The sequence below is a fragment of the Argopecten irradians genome, chromosome 9 (genome assembly GCF_041381155.1).
Source record: "Argopecten irradians isolate NY chromosome 9, Ai_NY, whole genome shotgun sequence".
Lineage (NCBI taxonomy): Eukaryota > Metazoa > Mollusca > Bivalvia > Pectinida > Pectinidae > Argopecten > Argopecten irradians.
Window position 1 is genome coordinate 9584977 of NC_091142.1, and position 25297 is coordinate 9610273.

Consider the following 25297-nt stretch of genomic DNA (forward strand, 5'->3'; position numbering starts at 1 on the left):
GTCATGTCAAAATACAGTAACAGCCAATCAGATATGTCATAATACAGTAACAGCCAATCAGGTCATGTCAAAATACAGTAACAGCCAATCAGATTATGTCAAAATACAGTAACAGCCAATCAGGTCATGTCAAAATACAGTAACAGCCAATCAGTTATGTCAAATACAGTAACAGCCAATTCAGATTATGTCAAAATACAGTAACAGCCAATCAGATTATGTCATAATACGCCATTCAGATTATGTCACAGCCAATCAGGTCATGTCAAAATACAGTAAACAGCCAATCAGATTATGTCATAAATACAGTAACAGCCAATCAGGTCATGTCAAAATACAGTAACAGCCAATCAGATTATGTCAAAAATACAGTAACAGCCAATCAGATTATGTCAAAATACAGTAACAGCCAATCAGGTCATGTCAAAATACAGTAACAGCCAATCAGATTATGTCAAAATACAGTAACAGCCAATCAGGTCATGTCAAAATACAGTAACAGCCAATCAGATTATGTCATCAAATCAAATACACTAACAGCCAATCAGATTATGTCAAAATACAGTAACAGCCAATCAGATTGTGTCATAAATAATACAGCAAAAGCCAATCAGATTGTGTCAAAATACAGTAACAGCCAATCAGATTATGTCAAAATACAGTAACAGCCAATCGGGATTATGTCATAATACAGTAACAGCCAATCAGATTATGTCATAATACAGTAACATCCAATCAGATTATGTCAATATTATGACAGTAACTGTTATCTTTCGGCTAACCATGACAGTTTTACTATGACATGTTCCACGACACTGTAAGTAACCCCTGGAGTATCAGGGATGACCAACTTGATACCTCCAACATTTTATGAGCTAATTAGTGGTGATGGGTCATTCTCAAAGAAACTAAAAAGCTGTTGCCCAATCACCCAAGTTAGATGAATGATTTGGGTATTCTATATCTTGGGCAATTAAAATACTGAATTTACATATATGCTATTGTATAACATGAAAACTGGATTTTTGTATTAAATATGCTTGATGTTTAATAAGTGTTATTTGTGTTTTAGATGCTGAGAATCTATGCCTGAGGCTGTCTGAGAAGATTAGCATGAACACAGAGAGCAAACTACTCCTCTCTCACACGCCACTCATCTTAGTGGCTCTAGAGGTAGGGACAAAAATCAACAACTATTATCAACAAATACTGTTATGTGACGTCATGATTCCTTGTGCTCATCTTGGATATTTTGACTGCATTCCACAGCTTTTAATTTTCAATGTGCTATTATATTTATTCAAAAAATAATTAAAAAAAAATTAAACATACTGTTACATTAATTCTTATTTATAAATTATTCTATAAATCTTCCTATAAATGACATTACTCTTGCTGTTTTAGGCTCTCGGGAAGTTAGCCGTCAAGTTTCCCTACCTGGCCTCCAGTATGTGTTCTTCCCTACGTGACTTCCTGGTGTGTCCATCACCTCTCCTCAGTAAACTTAACAAGTACGCCACGCCGGACGGTCGCAGTAGCATAAAAATTACGGTCACCGACGGAAACAACTCTTCAACATCTGCACATCTCACAGCGGATAGTAAACGTAATAGGCCCATGAACAAGCTCCTCAAAGCATTGGAGAACATCCGAGACTGTGCCATAATGAACATCTGCAGGTACCGTTTTGTATTTGATATGACACGGTTATGTGTAGGGCTTGATAGTATAATCTTTATAGTACTGAATGTAAGTAGGTGATTTATTCTTAACCAGAACAAAATTATTGCATTGTGTATACATAAGAAAACTATAAAGTTATAAATTTATTTAGTTAACATCAATTGCAAATTAAGTTATTTAAGCAAATCACTTTTGACCGCCTGGATGTACTAGTAACTTAGTAAGTATGCGATGGGCCCTTGAGTGGAAGGAAACCAGAGTGCCCAAAGAAAACCAATGTGATTGGGGAGGTGACCTTTGACTTTTACATGCCTGTCCAATGGATCAAATCACGGCTGGCTAGAGGAGAGAGGAATAACAGCTATAATTAGGATATAAAACATACAAATTAATATTCAAAATTGATTTATCAATGAAATCATATCTGTTGTGTGAAGATGATCAAATTCAACGTGTGTTTCATTATCGTATTGCCCAAAAAATTATCAGCTTATTGTGCTAATTTCACAGGGCATTAAAGTCCGGTCTTCCTGTTGAGCCTGATTGTGTTCAAGCGTTCCTTGCGACGACATCAAATCGACTGTACCGCGCAGAGATGTCCGACAGGTGTGTATCATACAGTGTATCTGATTAGCTACTGTTCCACGTCGTCACTATCGTGTCTTAAATGCAGCATGTATTGGCCAGCTTTTGTCCACAGCAGTATCTAGATATTGTTAGAGTAGAGTATTATAAGGTAGACATGGATGAACACGAATGCCACACGGTCCTCTACAGAAATGCAGAATATCAAATTGAATAAACAAATTGTTTACAATTATTTTGATATCATTCTGGTGTTTACTATGCATAGAAATGGGGCATTATCTACATATACATTAAAACTAAGTTGAAAACTACAGAAATACAGAATAATCAGACTGAACATTAACATATTTTTTATAATTATTTTGATATTACTTTATTATTAAATAAGCATGAAAGTGGATCATAATCTACTGATGAATTAAAACTAAGTAAGAAACTTTAATTGTTCATTGGAGAAAGATGTCCCGTAGTGGAGAACAATTTCAGATATTTATGATGTTTTGTTTGCATGTTTAAACTTTCTCTATGTGGGCTTTAATTGTAGGTTGGTATAGTTACCTCCCTTGGATTATAGATCTATTCCCTGTGTATTCATAATTTCAGTTTCCATATTAACCCCAGCAGCATGGCTATTATTTTTGTGGGAATGAGATCAAAAGTCCTGTTTCTTTTGAATGAGTATGCTTTCAGCGCATGCAAAGTAATCCAGAAAATCAGTTTTGTAGAAATATTTTGTTTTTTTTTTAGTTTGAGACCTAATAGTTTTATTTTATTATCATTTTCTTTTGTTTGCTTGTACCCTTTGTTATCAGGAAAAAGGATGGAAAAGCTCATTGGAAACAAGTGAAACTTGTTATGAAATTTATCCGTCCTGCCTCAGCCAAGACAAGTGCCGAAGCGATGGAGATGTTAAGGCAAAGCATTTACTTGTCTTTGTTTTTATCTGCACACTAACCAGTGGTGACTAGTCGTGCATTCTAACACATAGCTTATCTTCTGTAGTCACACCTCATTAATCTGACATACAGCTAGTCGTAGATCTAATTTAGTTGGTTTTAGTTTTTAGATATGCTTGATTATTTTATACAGCGATCCCTTTTACTAACTGTATATGTCTGTCTAACTAATGTTAACTATCTTCTCTATTCACTTTGTGTGAGAGCTTATCGTAGAGAGAAACTTTACTGTCTACTCCGTATACTTTGTGTGGGAGCTTACCCTAGAGAGAAAGTTTACTATCTTCTCTATATACTTTGTGTGGGAGCTTACCCTAGAGAAAAAGTTTACTATCTACTCTGTATACTTTGTGTGGGAGCTTACCCTAGAGAGAAAGTTTACTATCTACTCTGTATACTTTGTGTGGGAGCTTACCCTAGAGAGAAAGTTTACTATCTACTCTGTATCACTTTGTGTGGGAGCTTACCCTAGAGAAAAAGTTTACTATCTTTTCTATTGACTTTGTGTGGGAGCTTACCCTAGAGAGAAGTTTACTATCTACTCTGTATACTTTGTGTGGGAGCTTACCCTAGAGAAAAAGTTTACTATCTTTTCTATTCACTTTGTGTGGGAGCTTACCCTAGAGAAAAAGTTTACTATCTTCTCTATTCACTTTGTGTGGGAGCTTACCCTAGAGAAAAAGTTTACTATCTACTCTGTATACTTTGTGTGGTACCCTAGAGAGAAACTTTACTGTCTACTCCGTATACTTTGTGTGGGAGCTTACCATAGAGAGAAAGTTTACTATCTTCTCTATTGACTTTGTGTGGGAGCTTACCCTAGAGAAAATGTTAACTATCTTCTCTATTCACTTTGTGTGGGAGCTTACCCTAGAGAAAAAGTTTTCTATCTTTTCTATTCACTTTGTGTGGGAGCTTACCCTAGAGAAAAAGTTTTCTATCTTTTCTATTCACTTTGTGTGGGAGCTTACCCTAGAGAAAATGTTAACTATCTTCTCTATTCACTTTGTGTGGGAGCTTACCCTAGAGAAAAAGTTTGCTATCTTTTCTATTCACTTTGTGTGGGAGCTTACCCTAGAGAAAAAGTTTTCTATCTTTTCTATTCACTTTGTGTGGGAGCTTACCCTAGAGAAAAAGTTTACTATCTACTCTGTATACTTTGTGTGGGAGCTTACCCCAGAGAGAAAGTTAACTATCTATTCTGTATACTTTGTGTGGGAGCTTACCCCAGAGAAAAAGTTAACTATCTATTCTGTATACTTTGTGTGGGAGCTTACCCTAGAGAAAAAGTTTACTATCTTCTCTATTGACTTTGTGTGGGAGCTTACCCTAGAGAAAAAGTTTACTATCTTCTCTATTGACTTTTGTGTGGGAGCTTACCCTAGAGAAAAACTTTTCTATCTTTTCTATTCACTTTGTGTGGGAGCTTACCCTAGAGAAAAAGTTTACTATCTACTCTGTATACTTTGTGTGGGAGCTTACCCCAGAGAGAAAGTTAACTATCTATTCTGTATACTTTGTGTTGGAGCTTACCCCAGAGAGAAAGTTTACTATCTACTCTGTATACTTTGTGTGGGAGCTTACCCCAGAGAGAAAGTTTACTATCTTTTCTGTATACTTTGTGTGGGAGCTTACCCTAGAGAAAAAGTTTACTTTCTTCTCTATTCACTTTGTGTGGGAGCTTACCCTAGAGAGAAGTTTACTATCTACTCTGTATACTTTGTGTGGGAGCTTACCCTAGAGAGAAGTTTACTATCTACTCTGTATACTTTGTGTGGGAGCTTACCCTAGAGAGAAGTTTACTATCTACTCTGTATACTTTGTGTGGGAGCTTACTGTAGAGAGAAAAGTTTACTATCTACTCTGTATACTTTGTGTGGGAGTTTACCGTAGAGAGAAAGTTTACTATCTACACTGTATACTTTGTGTGGGAGCTTACCCCAGAGAAAATGTTTACTATCTTTTCTATTTACTTTGTGTGGGAGCTTACCCTAGAGAAAAAGTTTACTATCTTCTCTATTCACTTTGTGTGGGAGCTTACCCTAGAGAAAAAGTTTACTATCTTCTCTATTCACTTTGTGTGGGAGCTTACCCTAGAGAAAAAGTTTACTATCTTCTCTATTCACTTTGTGTGGGAGCTTACCCTAGAGAAAAAGTTTACTATCTTCTCTATTCACTTTGTGTGGGAGCTTACCCTAGAGAAAAAGTTTACTATCTACTCTGTATACTTTGTGTGGTACCCTAGAGAAAAAGTTTACTATCTACTCTGTATACTTTGTGTGGGAGTTTTACCGTAGAGAGAAAGTTTACTATCTACACTGTATACTTTGTGTGGGAGCTTACCCTAGAGAGAAGTTTACTATCTACTCTGTATACTTTGTGTGGGAGCTTACTGTTGAGAAATGTAGTGGAGCAGGATGACATTGTCTAGTGTAATTTTAATTAGACAATCCTACCAGAAAGTTAATGGCCCACCTGTTCACAATTAATACATGGTGGAAGGGTTGGGTCAAATTTTTACTAGCCTTAAAAATTTTATTAAATGGTACGGTTTGATCAAACGGTTTTACTAGCCTGGTCAATTTAATGATATACTGTATGGACAGTCAGCAAACATGTTCACAGTATCAACGGCTAATAGTATAATAAACTCTACAAATCAAATGATTGAAGCTTATGTGTGATTTTTTATTTGTCAGGTTAGAGTAAGTATACATAATATCAGATAAATAACTGTTGTACTGTATTACGCTACAGTCGCTGTACTTATATATCATATGATATTCGACGTCTTTACAGTTTATATTGTCTCTGATTTCTGTCCCTTTAATATAAACAGTTTAATATTGTCTCTGATTTCTGTCCCTTTAATATAAACAGTTTAATATTGTCTCTGATTTCTGTATCTGTAATAAAAAAATGTTCAATATTGTCTCTGATATCTGTCCTTGGTATATAAAGAAAGTAATATTGTCTCTGATATCTGTCCTTGGTATATATAGAAAGTAATATTGTCTCTGATATCTGTCCTTGGTATATATAGAAAGTAATATTTGTCTCTGTATATCTGTTCCTGTGGTATATAAAAAGAAGTAATTTTTGTCTCTTTTATTGTCCTTTTGTTAAGAAATAATATTGTCTCTGATATCTGTCCTTGGTATATAAAAAAAGTAATATTGTCTCTGATATCTGCATTGTCCATCGTCGTCTGTTATGAGCAGTGTGTTGTGTGCCCATCAAACTTTTAAATTAACCATAGGTCCAGGGTTCTGATACTGAGCATGTGGAAAAGTTTTTCCAGTCATCAAGATTTGGCTCGAAAAATAAAGTTTGTCAAGTTCTGAAATCACATTTGATTTATCTTTCATTAACTGTTTGGTGTTGTACACCCAGAATTTCAGTGTTCACCCATTATTCAGCTTTTACCTACAAATAAATATATACAATGTCATGTATATAAACCAACAGGCTGTTCACAGTAAACAACTCCATACTGTCAGATACTGTATGTAACAGAAGGATCATAAGAACATCTTTTTTATCCTGATTGTAGTGTTTCTTGTTTATATATTTGAATTGAATTGAATTTATTGATTTAAATGATTTGGTTCAAACTGCTCATGCAAGAGGTAATTTTAAATGTGTTATATTACTGTAAATATAGATAAATAAGCATATTGACATATGAAACTTACACAGAAAAAAAACCTCTTCAATCTTCAAAAAAGATGTTATATTAAGAGGGAAATTCTATATTCAGATATTCAGAGGGGAATTCTTTATTCAGAGTGGAAATTGTATTTTGACACATTAATTGAGAAAACGCATTTCTCCGTGCACATCATATAATTTTATCTGCTTTGACTGAAGCATTCCATAACATGACGTTTTCTCTTATAGCACCATTTTCTTCTTAACACCATTTCCTTATTAAGGATACTCCTCTGAGAAGTCAAAATTTTCTTGTATTAAACTTTTTTTCTCATATAGATTTTTGAAATAGGAGTTCATACCTTGGAAGAAAAAACTTACGATCCGTGCGCTCGTTTTGAGCTATTGTCACTCAAAGAATACCAAAATGACAAAATAGTGGATTTTATTGGAATTTAGCCGTTTTTGACCACATACACTAGAATTTAAAGTCATAATTCCCTAATGAGGTGTTTGATATGTATGGATGTTTATAGAATATTTTTAATTTTCAAGTAGTCTTCATTAAAAATATATCAGTTATGATTAATAAGAGTAATATTTTTTCTCAAAATAACAACATATGCTACCCCTACCCCTTAATTTTGAGCTCCAAAATGCACCATTTCAGCCTTTTTTGTCAAATTGTAACCCTTTATAGAAAAAGTTCTGGTATTAAAACTTTAGTCAATAGTTTGCATATCAATAGGGAAAGGTATTCTTTCAGAATCAGGCCAGAAAAATAGGGGATCCGTGTGCTTACTTTTTTGCTCCATTTAAATATTAACTAAAAAATTCTTAACACCTTCCTCCTTTTTTCTGAACACCACCATTTCTTACTGTTTTCTTATTAACACTATTTCTTACATTTTTTTTTTTTTTTTTTTTCACTGTTTTCTCTTAGCACCATTTCTTAATGTTTTCAACTAATCACCATTTCTTACTGTTTTCTTCTTATCACCATTTTTTAGTGTTTTCTTCCTAACACCATTTACATCATTTCTTACTGTTTGCTTTTTATCACCATTTTTTACTGTTTTCTTCCTAACACCATTTACGTCATTTCTTACTGTTTTCTTCAGAGCACCAATCGTTACTCTTATCTCTCGTAAAACTATTTCACACTGATTAATTATACTGTGAGTTGGCCTCCCGGCGACAGTTCTATTTATGATAAAAAACTTACTACTTCTATAAGTCAATTAAAATGTGAATAATGATACCTAGCTAGTATGATAAATCTAACATCCTGATAATAACAACATTATATTGTAATGTCTTAGATTATCTCCCCTTATCCAGAGTAATGTCCTGGATTATCTCCGTTGTTTCCAGGGTAATCTCCTAGATTATCTCCCCTGTATCCAGAGTAATGTCCTGGATTATCTACCCTTTATCCATAGTAATGTCCTAGATTATCTCCCCTGTATGCACAGTAATCTCCTAGATTATCTCCCCTGTATGCACAGTAATCTCCTAGATTATCTCCCCTGTATCCAGAGTAATGTCCTAGATTATCTCCCCTGTATGCACAGTAATCTCCTAGATTATCTCCCCTGTATCCAGAGTAATGTCCTGGATTATCTCCCCAGTATCCAGAGTAATCTCCTAGATTATCTCCCCTGTATCCAGAGTAATGTCCTGGATTATCTACCCTTTATCCATATAGTATAATATCCTAGATTATCTCCCCTGTATCCAGCGTAATATCCTAGATTATCTCCCCTGTATTCAGAGTAATGTCCTGTATTATCTGCCGTGTATCTCTAGAGTAATGTCCTGGTTTATCTCCCCTGTGTCCAGAGTATAAATGTCCTTGATTATCTTACTGTATCCAGTGTAATGCCCTGGATTATCCCCCCTGTATCCAGAGTAATATCCTGGATTATCTCCCCTGTATCCAGAGTATCAGGGTGTGTATTGATGAAGCTATTCTAATGTTACTGTTACATTTAGAATACTGAGAGAGTTTGATGAAAAGTTCAGAAACTCAACAAAAAGTTTGAAAACTCAACAAATTTTGAAACACAAGTCTTAGAATAGTTTTCATTGATACAAATCCAATTTGTAGCATGACAATATTTTGAAATTTGATTTATTTTACTAATTAAAATTGACCTTAAGTTTGTAATATCTCCAAAATAATGGTTGCTGTGTTGTGTGTGACTTGCTTGATTGGGTTTGGGAAGTTTGCATGAACAGCTATACATTGGAGATCAGCTTATGTGATATCATAAAATTATTTTAATTCTATTTCATTTATATTTTGATTGAGAAGTTGGCTTCCATCTTTTAAAATTAATTTCAACTAATCATTATCAGGCATTTGTTATATAAAGATTATATAGAGTCAATAGTATCTGATATCAGGATTGAATATCATAAACTAATTATTCAAACTGTTTTACTAAAAATGAGGGCAAATATAACCGTAACTAATACAGAGGCTTTGAGATCCCAAAATGACACGGGTAAAGTAATATTTATCGTCAATTAGTCCTACCATCTGGTGATTATAATGTCACAAAAATCACATCATAATTACCGGATGGTGGGACTAATTGCTGGTAAATCGTACTTTACCCAAGTCGTTTTTGGATCTCAAAACCCCCGTATTATAATAATTCAACAACATAAAAGTGAGCCACCATGCTGTGTACATCAGCTGATTATAAATCCTGGTTTGATGGTTAGTTTTAGCATGTTAAGCATGTAGTCATGGGAATTAATTTTAAACAGGAACAGGTACTGTTTCTGTTACCAGCCATTTTAACAAAAGCAATACCATAAGGAATTATAGTATGACATCACCAATAACAGCATGGGCCACAACATTCACAGGAATAAACACACTGGGCTTAATGATCAAGGTGTTGAGTGATACAGTCCTTTGGGCCTCTTTTTGGCTGAAAGTGTTGCATTATGGTTTTAAGTCAACCTTTGTTCTAAAACTGTCACAGTACCCTGTATTAATATCTATCTTTAGCTTTGGTACATGTGAATACAAATTTTAATACAAATTTTCGCTGTAGAATAACAGGAGAATAACAGTAGGGCTTCAGCATATTGAAAACATTTTTATTGAAACAAAGTAGAAGAGTTAATTAAATGTATATTATTTACAGGGAATCGACATTGATTTCGACCAATACGATTTTGACGTTGGGCCATGTGGCTGTAGCATTAAAGGAAACCCCTAAAACGGTGGAGGCCGTTCTTCAGATCTTCCAACAGCGCTTCTGTTCACCTCCCTCCGCGCTGGATGTGCTAATTATAGACCAGCTAGGCTGTATGATCATGGCTGGATGTGTAAGTATGGGTAATTGTACTGATGTGTTGATCATGCTCATGTGATAATGTTATATGCTAATTAGCAAAGGTAATGCATATGATTATATGATATACTAATGAGATGGGTTGATGCATATGACTATATGATATGCTAATGAGCTGTATTGATGCATATGATTACATGATATGCTAATGAGCTGTGTTGATGCATATGACTATATGATATGCTAATGAGCTGTATTGATGCATATGACTACATGATATGCTAATGAGCTGTGTTGAAGCATATGATCATGTGATATGCCAATGAGCTGGGTTGATGCATATGATTACATGATATGCTAATGAGCTGTGTTGTACTTTCAGTCGAGTATTTACCAGGAAGTCATGTCCATGTTTACCCAGATTAGCATTGAGAGTAGCTCCCCTTACACTAAGGGAGAAATGGACGAGAAGGTCAAAGGTTACAGGTAGGTCATGAAAGGTTACAGACATGCTAATACATCTGGTATTGTACATTTATGATACAAGTATAAATAGTTATACTGCTTAGAAATATTAGAAGAATTAAATACTATAAAGACATTATTTATATGTTTGCTAAGTCACATGTTGTCACAGATATACTGACCATTGGTGATTTATTATATATTAACTCCATAAAAAGGTTTTGGTTGTAATGGCTCTCAGGGCCCAGTTTCATGAACGTTTCTTAACTTTAAGGAATTCCTTAACTTAAATTTCAATATAGAAAAGCATAAAAATCTTAAGAAAAGCATAAAAATCTTAAGTTAAGGAGCCTTCCTTAAAATCTGTAATGCTTTCCTATGGAGAATTTTAAGTTAAGGGATTCCTGAAATTTAAGGAATGTTCATGAAACTGGACCCAGACAATTTATCATGATCTATATGACCTTGATATACAAATGAGCATTACTGAATCTGCTATTTTATAATTTTATAATGTTGTATATTTACATTTGCTGTGCTATACAGCACTATACAACAATACTAGATACATTTGTTTACCATATATATCTGCATGGTAATGTGCCCCATAGAATATATTTAGGCGGGCTGATCTCTAATCTCTCAAAATATACAGAAATTACAATATTGTGTCAATTTTCCTGATTACAATCGTTCCCACTCCAGGCTCTACTCTGGTGAAATGTCCTGGGGGTATACATTTCTAATGTTTATAATTAATGTTTTGTCTTTGTTGTTTGAAAGACTTTAAATTGTTTTGTTCTCAATTTGTTACAACTATTGTTGAACTTAACATTTGTTGAATTTTGATTTAAATGTGTTTCTGTATGGTAAGATTTCCAATAACTTCAATAAAATGCTGTGTCAAATAAAATAAAAAATATCTGTCCAACATTCTTGTCCAGGCTCTATTTCTTATAACCGTTAGGCAATGGTAGAAATTTTATCTACTAGTTAAGACAAGATGTTGTGAACAATATCAGAACACTGTGACCTATATTTGAATCTTTAACCTGATTTTAAGAAAATGGCATGTCCAGTATCTTATTTTCTATCCTTACTCTAAGGCAAAGTTTGATAAATCAACTAATATCTGTTAAATTAAATGAGATCGATGTGATCTGATTTTTGTGTCGCCTGCAACGCAAGGGTGACACTTATATAATTAAATAACACAATGTCGGTGTTGGCGGCATCGGCAGCGCCTGGGAAATGGTTTCTGTGCGATAACTTAAATATTTATTGCCTGATTTTAACCAAATTTGGTATATTGCTTTATATCAATGAGATTTCTGATGAGTTGGATAATGGTCAAAATCTGTCAATATTTACAAGAGTTATGGGACTTTGAAATCGTCAAAACAGATAAATCCATGGTTTCCGCTTGATATTTTTAATATTTATTGATAACTTGATAACTTCACCTAATTATTAACAATATTTTCAACTGTAAATAACTATTTTTTATGATGCTGTGCAGGCGACACATCCACTTTGGTGAAATCCTTGTATCAATTAATTGCGATTGTTTCATTTATTTGAATGATTACTAATATCTGTTTCAGACAAGTATCCCTGGCTGTGATTAACGCCCTAGCGAACATCTCCTCCAACATTCAGGGGGAGGGAGAACAACAGGAGTTACTGGTCCGGCTGCTGGAACTCTTTGTCAACATGGGGCTGGCAGCCAAACGGGCCAGTGAGAAAACGGCCGGAGCTATGAAGGTAAGACAGGGGACTGACATTGGCATGTCCTTATAACATCTAGTAATATATCTGTAGAGCACCTTTAGTAATATTGTGTCAATGTGTGTAGTACTAACTCATTAACATGTAATACTTATATAACTTTACATTTCCGTTTAATTTTCGCCATATGACCTTAACAACTGAGGAATCGTTTACAGATTTTTGATCATGATGTGCTAACACGCATTATTTAAAACATCTGTACAAGAAATCCGCACCAGTAAACAACAAGAAAACAAAATAATTCCTTTTACACACTGTAAAATGATTCATGAGAGACTGTGATGTGGGGTCTGTAATTATATAGTAGTCTCTCCGTTATGTGACCACCAATGGGACAGACATCAAGTGGTCGTATAATGGAGGTGGTCGTATAATGGAGGTGGTCTTATAATGGAGGTGGTCTTATAATGGAGGTGGTCTCTTGGAGGTGGTCTCTTATGGGAGGAGGATATATATAAAGCCATAAAACCAATGGGATGTAAAGCATTTCCTAATTTTGTTAATAATTATCTTATCAATTAGTAGTTATATATTTTAATTGCATTATTGTAAAAAAAATCAGAATAAAGCTACATATAAATAATTAATTTCAAACATTTAAAATCAGTTAAATCACAGTCATAGATATTTGTACCGTTAGAGAGTTTGCCTCGGGGGTAGGTTTAGAGAGCGGTGAGTAATACAAGCCTATAGACCAGGATGCCTTTCCTTTTAATTACTATACATGCTTTAATTTAGGAAGTCGTTATTCGTTTCATGACTCTATATTTCTTCTTTTGTGGTAATATTATAGTGTAAACAGCTGAATGATATATTAGAGTACTTAATTACATTGAAGGTGAGTATGACACACCGGCTGTAAACAGATTAAGAGTTTTTATCGGAATTTTCTGTTTGTTTTTGTTGACATTGTTATGATATTCGGAACCAATGTGTAATTATACCAGCGTGTTTTAGCCCTGCATGCCTGGGGTTGATGATCTTATTGGACAAGTACACACTGTCATGTGATTTGTTATGTGATTCGATTGTAAATTTATTAATTCATTTGAATAAATTTTTGTTCAAAATTGATGAAAGTCACTTTTTAAATATCATTTACTGTTATCAGACAATTTTCATTTATTTCTGAAGTTTGAAATTTGACTGCAATTATTTATCTGTCATTTAGAAAAAAAAAATCTAAACAACTTCTGCTTGTCATTTCAAAGTGAACTAAGATTTCAGAAAACCTTCTCTGTAATAAATTACATAGTCAAGTGCTGCAGTAGTCCTAGCTAATTTGTTGAAAACAAAATTTTATAGAATTTTGGGCTCTTATATGTAGCCTTTTGATTCCAGTTGCTATGGTAACGACATATCTAGGAGATGTTACAATGTTTGTCCGTTTCAGGTTTGAGTGTGTTGTTGACATTTTTTACTAACAGTAATAATGTTGCTTTCCAATAACAAGAAAACAGATTTTTAACCCATGAATGTAGCCTGTTATATCAGAGTTACTTCCCTTGGTTTCCTTGGTGACAGTACAGCAATAGCTAGCCAAACGAAGGCACAGAGAATGGCCGTTCTGATTCTACAATGCATGCTAGTATTTTCAGAATTTGTGCAGACTTTCTGTTTAACTCATTTGACCCTGAAGACACATTTAGACTCTTCTAAATCAAAGACAAGACCAGTCCATTATGAAGTTTCAGGGGTTAATGAGTGAATGAGTTTTCTGACAGAAAGCAAATGTTGAGTGTACTGTACAGATTTAAAATCTTACAAGACTCAGAAACAACATTTTCAGTTAGTGTTTTACTGGGATATGTAAAGATCAAGACACAATAAACTAACTAGCTGGCAACAGATAAGGCATGAGCTGTTTTGTCTCTGAAAGGACAGTTAAATTCTATTTTATCCTGTAAGTTTGATTCTCAAGCTTGACTTTAGTGTCTTATGATTCGCATGTTTGTGTCAAACTGTATTTACAACTATAAGTTCAGGGTATATTGATATTCCTCATTCGGGTTACAGTCATGTAATTCCGTATTTGCATATTACAGAGTTATCTTCCCATGCGGGTAGGTATTGATTGTGACGTCATGTGTTTGCGAGCGTAACGTCATACGTTTCAGAGAAATCGACGTGAATTGTGCACACAAAATTATGATGTTATAATCGATACCTACCCGCAAGGGAGCTAACTCTGTAATATGCAAAGACAGAATAAGTCCTGGTAAGTAATCTTAATACTAAGAAGATCTTTTACTGTGACATTAATGTAGCCTTTAGATTCCAGTTCTTGTTTATACATTGTTAATGTAATTTGTCCATACATTCTGATATATACATGATACAGTAAAACATGTTTATAACGAACACGCTTAATTTATAGTTATAATGTATGGTACATATTAGTAATTTTTCATTCCCAGTTTATGTTTCTGTAAAATATTATTAATATGTGTATAATGAACTAAATCTCTGTATGGCGCACATGTATGAATTCTCTTGTTATTTGTAGGCGTCTAGCAGTGCTGGTAATCTCGGGGTGTTGATTCCTGTTATAGCCGTGGTAAGTACTCTGTATGTATATATATATATGCTCATCATTTGTATGGCTGATATAATGTAGGCAAACATTCCTAATATAAAATTTACCAATCATAGAAATGTTAAAGATGCTCCACCGCTGACAAATGGTATTTTTTCACTATCAAAAACAAGATCAGACGATTTAGTATTTTTCTTCAGTTACAAAGGTTCCTTACTTACACCATTAAATTACCACCATTGAAAAGTTTGAGCTTCCAATTTTACTTCAAGCTAAAAATATGAAAAATAATTAATTGCGTCCTGAAAAAATTCCGTTGCACTATGTTCTATATGGAATGAAGTACTGATTGCGCATGCATGAAAGGCGAAATGAATTATTTTATTTTATTTTTGTGTTTATTAGACATATATGTACACGAATAAACACCAATTATTGTTCAAATGATGAAATTCATCTATGCTCTGTCGGCTTGGAGCATCTTTAACCTCAAATTGCCAAGAAACATGCAGAACACTGTAAACTTAATTAATTTATTGTACTCAAAATTTTGTAGATGATGGTGTAAAAACTTATCAGAACAGATGTTACATAAAATCATAAATAATTTCAGTCTCTCAAACACTTTTGTAAACAAAAAGGAATCTTGTATCACCTTCAAGTGTTATTTCTTTCCATATAGTTAGTTAGAAGACTTCCAGTCATTCATGATGCTAAGCCCCGCCTCCAGAAACTTTTCCGTGATTTCTGGCAATATTGTGTTGTGTTTGGATTTGTTGTTGAGGAATCAGGTGAGTGAAGTCCCCTTATTTCTGATTTATCTCCCTTTGTTGTTAGCTTGTCTTTAAAGGAACAGTTCAGTGAGGCTAATTCTGTTGCATAACAGCTAAGCAAAATATGAAGTTAGAACTGGGTTTTTTCCGATATATATGCAAATTTTAAAGTACTGTTAGACTGAATTTTCCCTTTAACCTTAAGGCCAAAGTATAAATTGTGAACATTTTTCAATGCTATATTGAACTCTGAATTACATAATATAGACCAAGTATACCTGAATCATTTGAGGCATTAAAAATGCTTGCTAGTGCACTTCATGGAATGGACCTTTGTCCAATTGGCATTCATAATGGCCATAAATGCTAACTCGAATACATTCTATGCTTAAGAAAAATAACTCAAGACAGAATATCCAAAAGTCAGAGGCTAACAGTCTGTTTGAAACACTGGACAAAATGGTATTGATCCCCCTCTCCCCTTTAAATAAAAACTCTGAAATCTCCACTTGTAGATATCAAGAAATACTATTAACTAATTTTATGTTTCTATTGATTCAATAAATGTTTGATCCCAGGATTGTATAAGGAAATTCAAAGCCTCCAATTCTAAATATGTCTTGGCCTTAAGACAGTTTAATGATTGTGATTGTTTCAGCGCTTTGGCCCCCGGAATGGTACCAGGGAGTTTGTGAGATAGCCGCCAAGTCTCCTCTGCTCATCTCCAAAGAACATCTGAGGTCAGAACTACAGTACAATGTGGCCCTGAGGAACGACACTGTAGCCCCAGTAAGTTGTGTTTAGATCAGGTTTATTGTATAGGTACACAGTCCTATTATACAATGAGTGTTTATTTCATATGAATATGGCTCGCAAACATAAAAAAATTCATATTGGCTCGCAAACATAAAAAAATTCATAAACTTGTTTCATAAAATCATCAAAATTTAAGATACATTTTATCACATAACTACAGCAGTCTACATTAAATAAAATTTGTTGCAAAAATCCTGCGAATGTCGCCATTTTCTCACAACTTTCTTGAATCCTGAAATAACGTCATTGTTTAATGACATCACAATTGATTTCCAGCCAATGAAAAGAGCTTTAGGGTATAATACACAAGTGACATATGCAAATTTATTACTTGGATGAAATCACTAGATATCATTCGCCCCTGAAGACACATTTACACTCTTCTAAATCAAGAACTAGAATAGTCCATTATGGAATTTCAGGGGTGGATGAGTTAATAATGATCATACAGTGTTAACATAGATTTATCCAGGTCATGTTTCGTCTTGTAATTACTTGGTATTTAGTAAATGTTCTTGCATCATAGTTATTATTATCAATAAACTTTTGAATTTTATTTTGGAAATGTAGTGTTTGGTTTGTTTTGTAGGCGGAGTTAAATGAGATACGAACCAGCATCTGTAATTCTCTAGACAACAATCCTGAGGCTTACCCCCTCATTCAGAAACTCTCCTTCGCTCAGTGTACTTATCTCATGTCCGTCTTCAAACTCGAGACTCTCAGGTGAGATGAACTATGACTCACGTTACTTATAAAATATCTAATAACCATCAAGGAGTGATGTCAGTCGATAGCTATTCTTTTAATTGGTGAATACTACTTTTAGAATTTCAAGGTCACAGTTGAAGTCCTTTACATTAGGTTTATAGTGCAGTGATCAAGTCTTTTCGTAAAGCAGAGTTGTCTGCCCTTGTGAAGAGCTATTGATTGTTACGATATTTAATTGTTTATTATTAATGGAAAAATGATAAATTAATGTATATATGATATATTGGTAACATTTACCTTAGAGTTGGTGTTTTTCCTTATCTTGTTTACTTCACTTCACAAGGTTATTGTACATTTCTACTGCAGTCAAAGTGAGTCTTTTGTGAGCAGAGTTGTCTACCCTTGTGATGAGCTATTGATTGTTACGACATTTGATTGTTTATTATTAATAAGAAAATGATAAATTAATGTATATAATGATATATTGGTAATATTTACCTTAGAGTTGGTGTTTTTCCATATCTTGTTTATTTCATAAGTCCTTTAGGTTATTGCACATTTCTACTGCAGTCAAAGTGAGTCTTTTGTGAGCAGAGTTGTCTGCTCTTGTGAAGAGCTATCAAAGATGATTGATTGTTATGGCATTTGAGTGTTTAAGAAAAGCATGCTGTAAAAGTTGTGTATGATAGTATAGGTTATATTTCTTAGCAGTGATGTTATCTCGTCTTACTTTTTTTACCAGAGTGCAGAACTCGGACTATCTATCAGCATTTCATGGAATATTTAGATATCTAGAAGATAATACCATCTTTAAAGACAAAGCAGGTAATTTATCATAGCTATCTGTTAAATGTGTAGCCTTTCTTAATTTTATGATAATTTCTTCAAATCATAACATACTAAATATGACTTTAAACATTTAGATATCTTATGCTTGTCTAAGGCTGCCATATTTTCCTGTTGTAATTAGGGCCCCGCATCGAGATGCGGGTGCCCTATAGTAATCAGGTTGTCCGTCCGTCCGTCCGTCCGTCCGTCTGTCTGTCTGTCTGTCTGTCCGTCCGTCCGTCTGTCCGTTTTTTTTCTTTTGCACATTAATGATGGAAGGGAGTGGAGTATTTTCCCCATATTTTACATGATGATTCCCCATCCATCCTAGATCTGCTTTGTAATTTTTCAGGCTGAAATTAAATTAAAAAATCGGCCATCTTGGATTTTAACATTTAAAAAAATCACAATGTTGTTGCTCTTAACTGATAAACATTTTGTTATAACATTATGATGCAAAGTTGTTCAGAATTAAACAAGGAGTTGACTGTCAAAAGGTAAGGTCATGGGCCAAGGTTACTAAGTCAAAGGTCAAGGTCAAATTTAAAAAAAAATATTTTCTCATGAACATTTTGCTACAACATTTATAATGAAGCAGAGTTGCTCAGAATTAAACAAGAAGTCAACTCGCCAAAGTTTTGACTGACCAAAGGTAAGATCATGGGGTCACTGCATCAAAGGTTGTGGACACATTTTCCATTTTTGGACTTATTAACAATTTGTTATGACATAATAAATAAAATAAGTTTTTCCAGAGACAAAGAAAAGATATACCATTCCACAGAGTTTATTTGCAGATACAACTCTTATGGAAAAAAAACTTTTACATGATTAAAATATTTGAGCAAGACCTTTATTCCCTTCCTTTCACATTTGTTATGTTTTTCTTCAGCAAACTATGAGGTTTACCTTGTTTAAAAGGGGTATTTGAGTTAATTGTATGCTCTTAATGTAATGTTAGCTTGGAATCAGGATTCATGTTAAATACTTGGAAGACTTTTTAGCCCACCATCATCAGATGGTGGGCTATTCAAATCGCCTTTCGTCCGTGGTCTGTCGTCCGTCCCGTCCTTCCGTCCCGTCCGTCCGTCCGTCCTCCGTCCGTCCCGTCCGTCCGTCCGTTAACAATTCTTGTTACCGCTATTTCTCTAAAAGTACTGAAGGGATCTTTCTCAAATTTCATATGTAGGTTCCCCTAGGACCCTAGTTGTGCATATTGTATTTTGGGACTGATCGGTCAACAAGATGGCCGCCAGGTAGCCATCTTGGATTTTGATAGTTAAAGTTTGTTACCGCTATTTCTCAGAAAGCACTGAAGGGATCTTTCTCAAATTTCATATGTAGGTTCCCCTAGGACCCTAGTTGTGCATATTGCATTTTGGGACTGATCGGTCAACAAGATGGCCGACCAGCCGCCATCTTGGATTTTGATAGTTAAAGTTTGTTACGGCTAATTCTCAGAAAGTACTGAAGGGATCTTTCTCAAATTTCATATGTAGGTTCCCCTAGGACCCTAGTAGTGCATATTGCATTTTGGGACTGATCGGTCAACAAGATGGCCGCCAGGTAGCCATCTTGGATTTTGATAGTTAAAGTTTGTTACCGCTATTTCTCAGAAAGCACTGAAGGGATCTTTCTCAAATTTCATATGTAGGTTCCCCTAGGACCCTAGTTGTGCATATTGTATTTTGGGACTGATCGGTCAACAAGATGGCCACCAGGCAGCCATCTTGGATTTTGATAGTTAAAGTTTGTTACCGCTATTTCTCATAAAGTATTGAAGGGATCTTTCTCAAATTTCATATGTAGGTTCCCCTAGGACCCTAGTTGTGCATATTGTATTTTGGGACTGATCGGTCAACAAGATGGCCGCCAGGCAGCCATCTTGGATTTTGATAGTTAAAGTTTGTTACGGCTATTTCTCAGAAAGTACTGAAGGGATCTTTCTCAAATTTCATATGTAGGTTCCCCTAGGACCCTAGTTGTGCATATTGCATTTTGGGACTGATCGGTCAACAAGATGGCCGACCAGCCACCATCTTGGATTTTGATAGTTAAAGTTTGTTACGGCTAATTCTCAGAAAGTACTGAAGGGATCTTTCTCAAATTTCATATGTAGGTTCCCCTAGGACCCTAGTAGTGCATATTGCATTTTGGGACTGATCGGTCAACAAGATGGCCGCCAGGTAGCCATCTTGGATTTTGATAGTTAAAGTTTGTTACGGCTAATTCTCAGAAAGCACTGAAGGGATCTTTCTCAAATTTCATATGTATGTTCCCCTAGGACCCTAGTAGTGCATATTGCATTTTCGGACTGATCGGTCAACAAGATGGCCACCAGGCAGCCATCTTGGATTTTGATAGTTAAAGTTTGTTACCGCTATTTCTCATAAAGTATTGAAGGGATCTTTCTCAAATTTCATATGTAGGTTCCCGTAGGACCCTAGTTGTGCATATTGCATTTTGGGACTGATCGGTCAACAAGATGGCCGACCAGCCGCCATCTTGGATTTTGATAGTTAAAGTTTGTTACCGCTAATTCTCAGAAAGTACTGAAGGGATCTTTCTCAAATTTCATATGTAGGTTCCCCTAGGACCCCAGTTGTGCATATTGCATTTTGGGACTGATCGGTCAACAAGATGGCCGACCGGTGGCCATCTTGGATTTTGATAGTTAAAGTTTGTTACCGCTATTTCTCAGAAAGTATTGAAGGGATTGTTCTCAAATTTCATATGTAGGTTCCTCTTGGACCCTAGTTCTGCATATTACATTTTGGGACTGAATCGGTCAACAAGATGGCCGACAAGCAGCCATCTTGGATTTTGATAGTTAAAGTTTGTTACGGCTATTTCTCAGAAAGTATTGAAGGGATTGTTCTCAAATTTCATATGTAGGTTCCCCTAGGACCCTAGTAGTGCATATTGCATTTTGGGACTGATCAGTCAACAAGATGGCCGCCAGGTAGCCATCTTGGATTTTGATAGTTAAAGTTTGTTACCGCTATTTCTCAAAAAGCACTAAAGGGATCTTTCTCAAATTTCATATGTAGGTTCCCCTAGGACCCCAGTTGTGCATATTGCATTTTGGAACTGATCGGTCAACAAGATGGCCGCCAGGTAGCCACCTTGGATTTTGATAGTTAAAGTTTGTTACCGCTATTTCTCAGAAAGCACTGAAGGGATCTTTCTCAAATTTCATATGTAGGTTCCCCTAGGACCCCAGTTGTGCATATTGCATTTTGGGACTGATCGGTCAACAAGATGGCCGACCGGTGGCCATCTTGGATTTTGATAGTTAAAGTTTGTTACCGCTATTTCTCAGAAAGTATTGAAGGGATTGTTCTCAAATATCATATGTAGGTTCCTCTAGGACCCTAGTTTCTGCCTATTGCATTTTGCGACCACCATCTTGGATTTTTGATAGTTTAAAGTTTGAAAAGCAGAGAAAAGATCCCTCTTTCATTTGTCAGACATAGATCAATCTATGGTGGGCGCCAAGATCCCTCTGGGATCTCTTGTTCCAAAGAATTATAATAATGTACCATCATCGGTTTCCCAATTAATGTTGACATTAATTATTTATTAGCAACATATAGCTAACACGGAAGAATTCGTTGTCAAAATACTACTTTTCCACTTAAGCACGTCAGACACATAGCGGGGCCCTTTCTGACGTGTCAGTGTTCTAGTTTCCCCAACTAATGGACTTATTACATTAAGTGTAATGTGATTTAATTAGTTGGTTAAAAGCTATAAAAGCAGCACATATTACCTGACTTAATTGGTACTGAGAGTGTATTATATTATCCCTAGGTATGTGGCAGTGTATCGTGGCTGTGTCAGACAAGGTGTTTGATAAACTACTGGACACCCTGGAAGAGCGGGTAGGTGGAACCTCTATCTACACTTTGGTTTATAATGTCAGTGTTAATGATCATAGTTAAAATTTTATCTGTATCCCCTGGTGAAATGATGATTTGTTTCATGGTCATATGAAAAAAGAATTGGCCACAATTTACAAGTAAAAACATTGATGTTGCTATTATTTCGAAAAAATAATCTCTTGGGGAAAAATCAATAAAGAAATTGTACTTGTAAATGTATTTTATTTTAGCAAATAATCTGAAAAATTAATTATAAGCAGTTTCAAACAAAATTTCGTTCATACCCCGATGAAATTTAAAAAATATGGCTTCAATGCTTAAGTGAAATCAATATTTTTCTGTATTTCCTTGAGGAGCATTATTTCTGTGTGATTCTTTATGAAATCATCTTTTGTACCTTACCGTTCATTCACCATTTGTCTATCGTCCTCAGCCTAAAACTGTGGCCCGCGGGGAGGAGCTAGAGCACCATGCCCAGTTCCTTATGGTCAAGTTCAACCACATCCATCGGCGAATCAGAAGGGTGGCCGACAAATACCTGGCTGGCTTGATTGACAGGTAAAACCTTTAATTAGAATTGGGGACTAAGCAGAGTAATTTGAACCATATTGCTATATAATTATTATAAAACACTTCTTCTCAGGAATGTTTGGATAGATATTGGTCATATTTTATATCCTGAGGAGTTGTATAAATTGTTGGATTGATAATTGAATTTTTTCTAGGTTTCCTCATCTGTTTTGGAGTGGAACAATGTTGAAGAGCATGTTGGACATCCTACAGCTGTTATCAAAGGCCCTCGAGATGGTAGGTATCAAGTGGGATTGACACCCCCCCCCCAAAAAAAAAAAAAAAAAAAAAAAAAAAAACACACTCAACAACAACCCTACATAAAAGACTTTAGGGAGAAAAAGGGCCGAAAATGGAGTCCAATTTCGTTTCTTCCAAATTAGTATTTCTGTTACTCTGTAGTACATGTAGTATTGCACTATAAATATTCTGTAATTGAGATTAAGTGGAATGAAAGACTCTAGAAATTGTGATAATATATTTCAAATCTCCAATACATCAGTACATGAGTATAAAAGTGTTTAGGAGACAAATATAAGGCTGTTAGTTGTATTACATCCCATCTGTCCACCTTTGCTGAAATAAAACAATATAACATTACATGAGACAGTGTTTGATGTGTTTTTCCTGACAGGATCCTAACCAGGACGCCCCGGAATTCCAGGTACCCAACTCACCGTTCCATCTGAGGGTCCCAGATAACCTCACAGACAGGGAGGTGAGTTTTGACTTGATTTTTACTTTGAATTCTATTATAATAAGATAGTTCAAAGCAGCATGATTAAGGGTTTGATATGTGATGTGAATTAAGTAACAATCTCTCTTGAGACAAAACAAGACTATGGACTAGGGATTCGTTATAACAGTAAAGGTGGAAATCTCATTTTATACCATTGACTAGTGGACAGTTATATCCTAACCTAGAGTACATTTGAAATCAAATAAGTAGTTCAGAAGACAAGACATTGTATGTATTCACTGTTTGGTGAAAAGACCTATTGTTTTCGTTAAGTTTCTTATTCTTCTTCTTATTATTATTATTATTCTTATTATTCTTCTTCCTGTTTTTGTGAACGCTCTCTCGGTCAAACGGTAACACACAGGTTAAAAATGATTTCATTATGTTTTAACCAAACATCTGAAGGTGTTCCATGAACAAAATTAAGTAGGTCAAAAATTCCAAAATGGCCGCCATGACATAAAACCTAAAAACCACAAAAACTGCTATAACTCAAAAAATATGAAAGCTATTGCAAATCTGAAGGTATTTTATTGTAGGGAATGAACATATCTAACTTTTACCCATGACATGTTTCCACAAAATATGTCTTGTTAAAAAGCTCGCTAGAGGTCAAAGTTTACAAAAAAGTGACTATTTTTAGAATTTTTTTTATTATTCAATTTTTTCCAAATTTTTTCCATAGCATCGATGCAGTATCTCATTCTGAAGGCTTTGATGTCTTCAAATTAAAAATTAGTCCACTAAATAATTTTTTTTATGACGTAATTAATATTTAACTAAGATTTTTTTTCAAATTTCGACAATTATACAGAGGATTCCGCTTATTTGCATAGGTCATTTTCCAGAAGAAAATATGCAAATAACCGGAGTATTCGAATAGGCGGAGATGACATTTTGCACCTCCGTTTGACCCCACACATATGTAGATCAATGTGAATAGGCAAATAGATATCGTTTCGTTTACTTGATAAATACTTTAATTATTTACACTTAAAACGAACAACAAGTAATTATTTTCGAAGTTGTAAATCGATTTTAATAGTTTAATAACAAAAAATATTCCAATATTAGATTCTTGTTTACGTTAAGATCGACACGTGCATATTTGAGAAACAGCTAAACGATCGATATCAAATGCAATTAGATTCTACTAAACAGGATTGGATTTGTGTCTACATTTCTGAACCTAAATAATAAACAAATTTACGTACATTTGCCTGGCAAAATGAACTTACGATCGTGATTAAACTTCAAAGTGCCGATCAACTAGTAGTGTTGTTTTTACACATGTAAGCTTAGGCCTATATGAATTCGAAAATGGCGGCAGGTGATGAAGCCATGCGTTCACTCGACCTAAATGTGTTTTGAGAATTCTCCCTGTATTGTTGATCTATACGGCGAATAGCTTGATAACATTTCAGAAATTAATGCATATTCATGATCAAGTAGCAATGAAACAACGTAGCAATTATCTTTTGTATCCTAAGCTTACATAATGTACGAAACTTGCGGTAGTCATTGCACACCGACTTTGCATGCTTTTATGTCTCGTTCAACGAGACGCTTGATACGACCATGTCTGTCGTAGTCAACAAGACTCTGGTTGAACGAGACTACTCATGAATGGCGATTGTTGTAAGGAAGCATGGTTTCTCCAACCGATCGCAAACTAAGGTACGTTACGTTAATAAATAAACATATTTGAAAGTGCAAGTGCTTTAATTAGATGTTTGAGTCGGTGAATATACTAAAGTTATGATCAACCGCTGCTGATGTAAATCGTAACAGCGTCGAATACCTTTGCAGATTCATGCATAAAATAACAAGCCATACGATAACGTTAATCTGTTACCAGGATGATTTCTAGTAAAAGCGAAGTATCTTGAAACATATATCGGCGAATTTCGCTAAAAATATATTGCAAAATTGAAAAATATTCGATTTTATTTTTAGAATTTCCCAAATATTTTATTCAAATAACCGGAGGTCATG

At 34.8% G+C, this 25297-nt stretch overlaps 1 protein-coding gene across 1 annotated transcript in view; it reads left to right on the plus strand.

Moving 5' to 3' along the window:
- Nucleotides 1–25297, plus strand: part of LOC138330509 (phosphatidylinositol 4-kinase alpha-like) — a 69826-nt gene that overhangs the window by 8947 nt on the left and 35582 nt on the right. Inside the window, exons 10-26 of the mRNA XM_069278078.1 lie at nucleotides 1073–1173; nucleotides 1405–1679; nucleotides 2194–2289; nucleotides 3084–3185; nucleotides 10043–10226; nucleotides 10575–10678; nucleotides 12262–12421; nucleotides 13242–13286; nucleotides 14955–15005; nucleotides 15667–15775; nucleotides 16416–16546; nucleotides 17163–17296; nucleotides 18024–18106; nucleotides 21923–21993; nucleotides 22427–22551; nucleotides 22719–22800; nucleotides 23198–23281. Of these exons, the coding sequence (XP_069134179.1) occupies nucleotides 1073–1173; nucleotides 1405–1679; nucleotides 2194–2289; nucleotides 3084–3185; nucleotides 10043–10226; nucleotides 10575–10678; nucleotides 12262–12421; nucleotides 13242–13286; nucleotides 14955–15005; nucleotides 15667–15775; nucleotides 16416–16546; nucleotides 17163–17296; nucleotides 18024–18106; nucleotides 21923–21993; nucleotides 22427–22551; nucleotides 22719–22800; nucleotides 23198–23281 (1937 nt within the window). The remainder of the gene's footprint in view (nucleotides 1–1072; nucleotides 1174–1404; nucleotides 1680–2193; nucleotides 2290–3083; nucleotides 3186–10042; nucleotides 10227–10574; nucleotides 10679–12261; nucleotides 12422–13241; nucleotides 13287–14954; nucleotides 15006–15666; nucleotides 15776–16415; nucleotides 16547–17162; nucleotides 17297–18023; nucleotides 18107–21922; nucleotides 21994–22426; nucleotides 22552–22718; nucleotides 22801–23197; nucleotides 23282–25297) is intronic.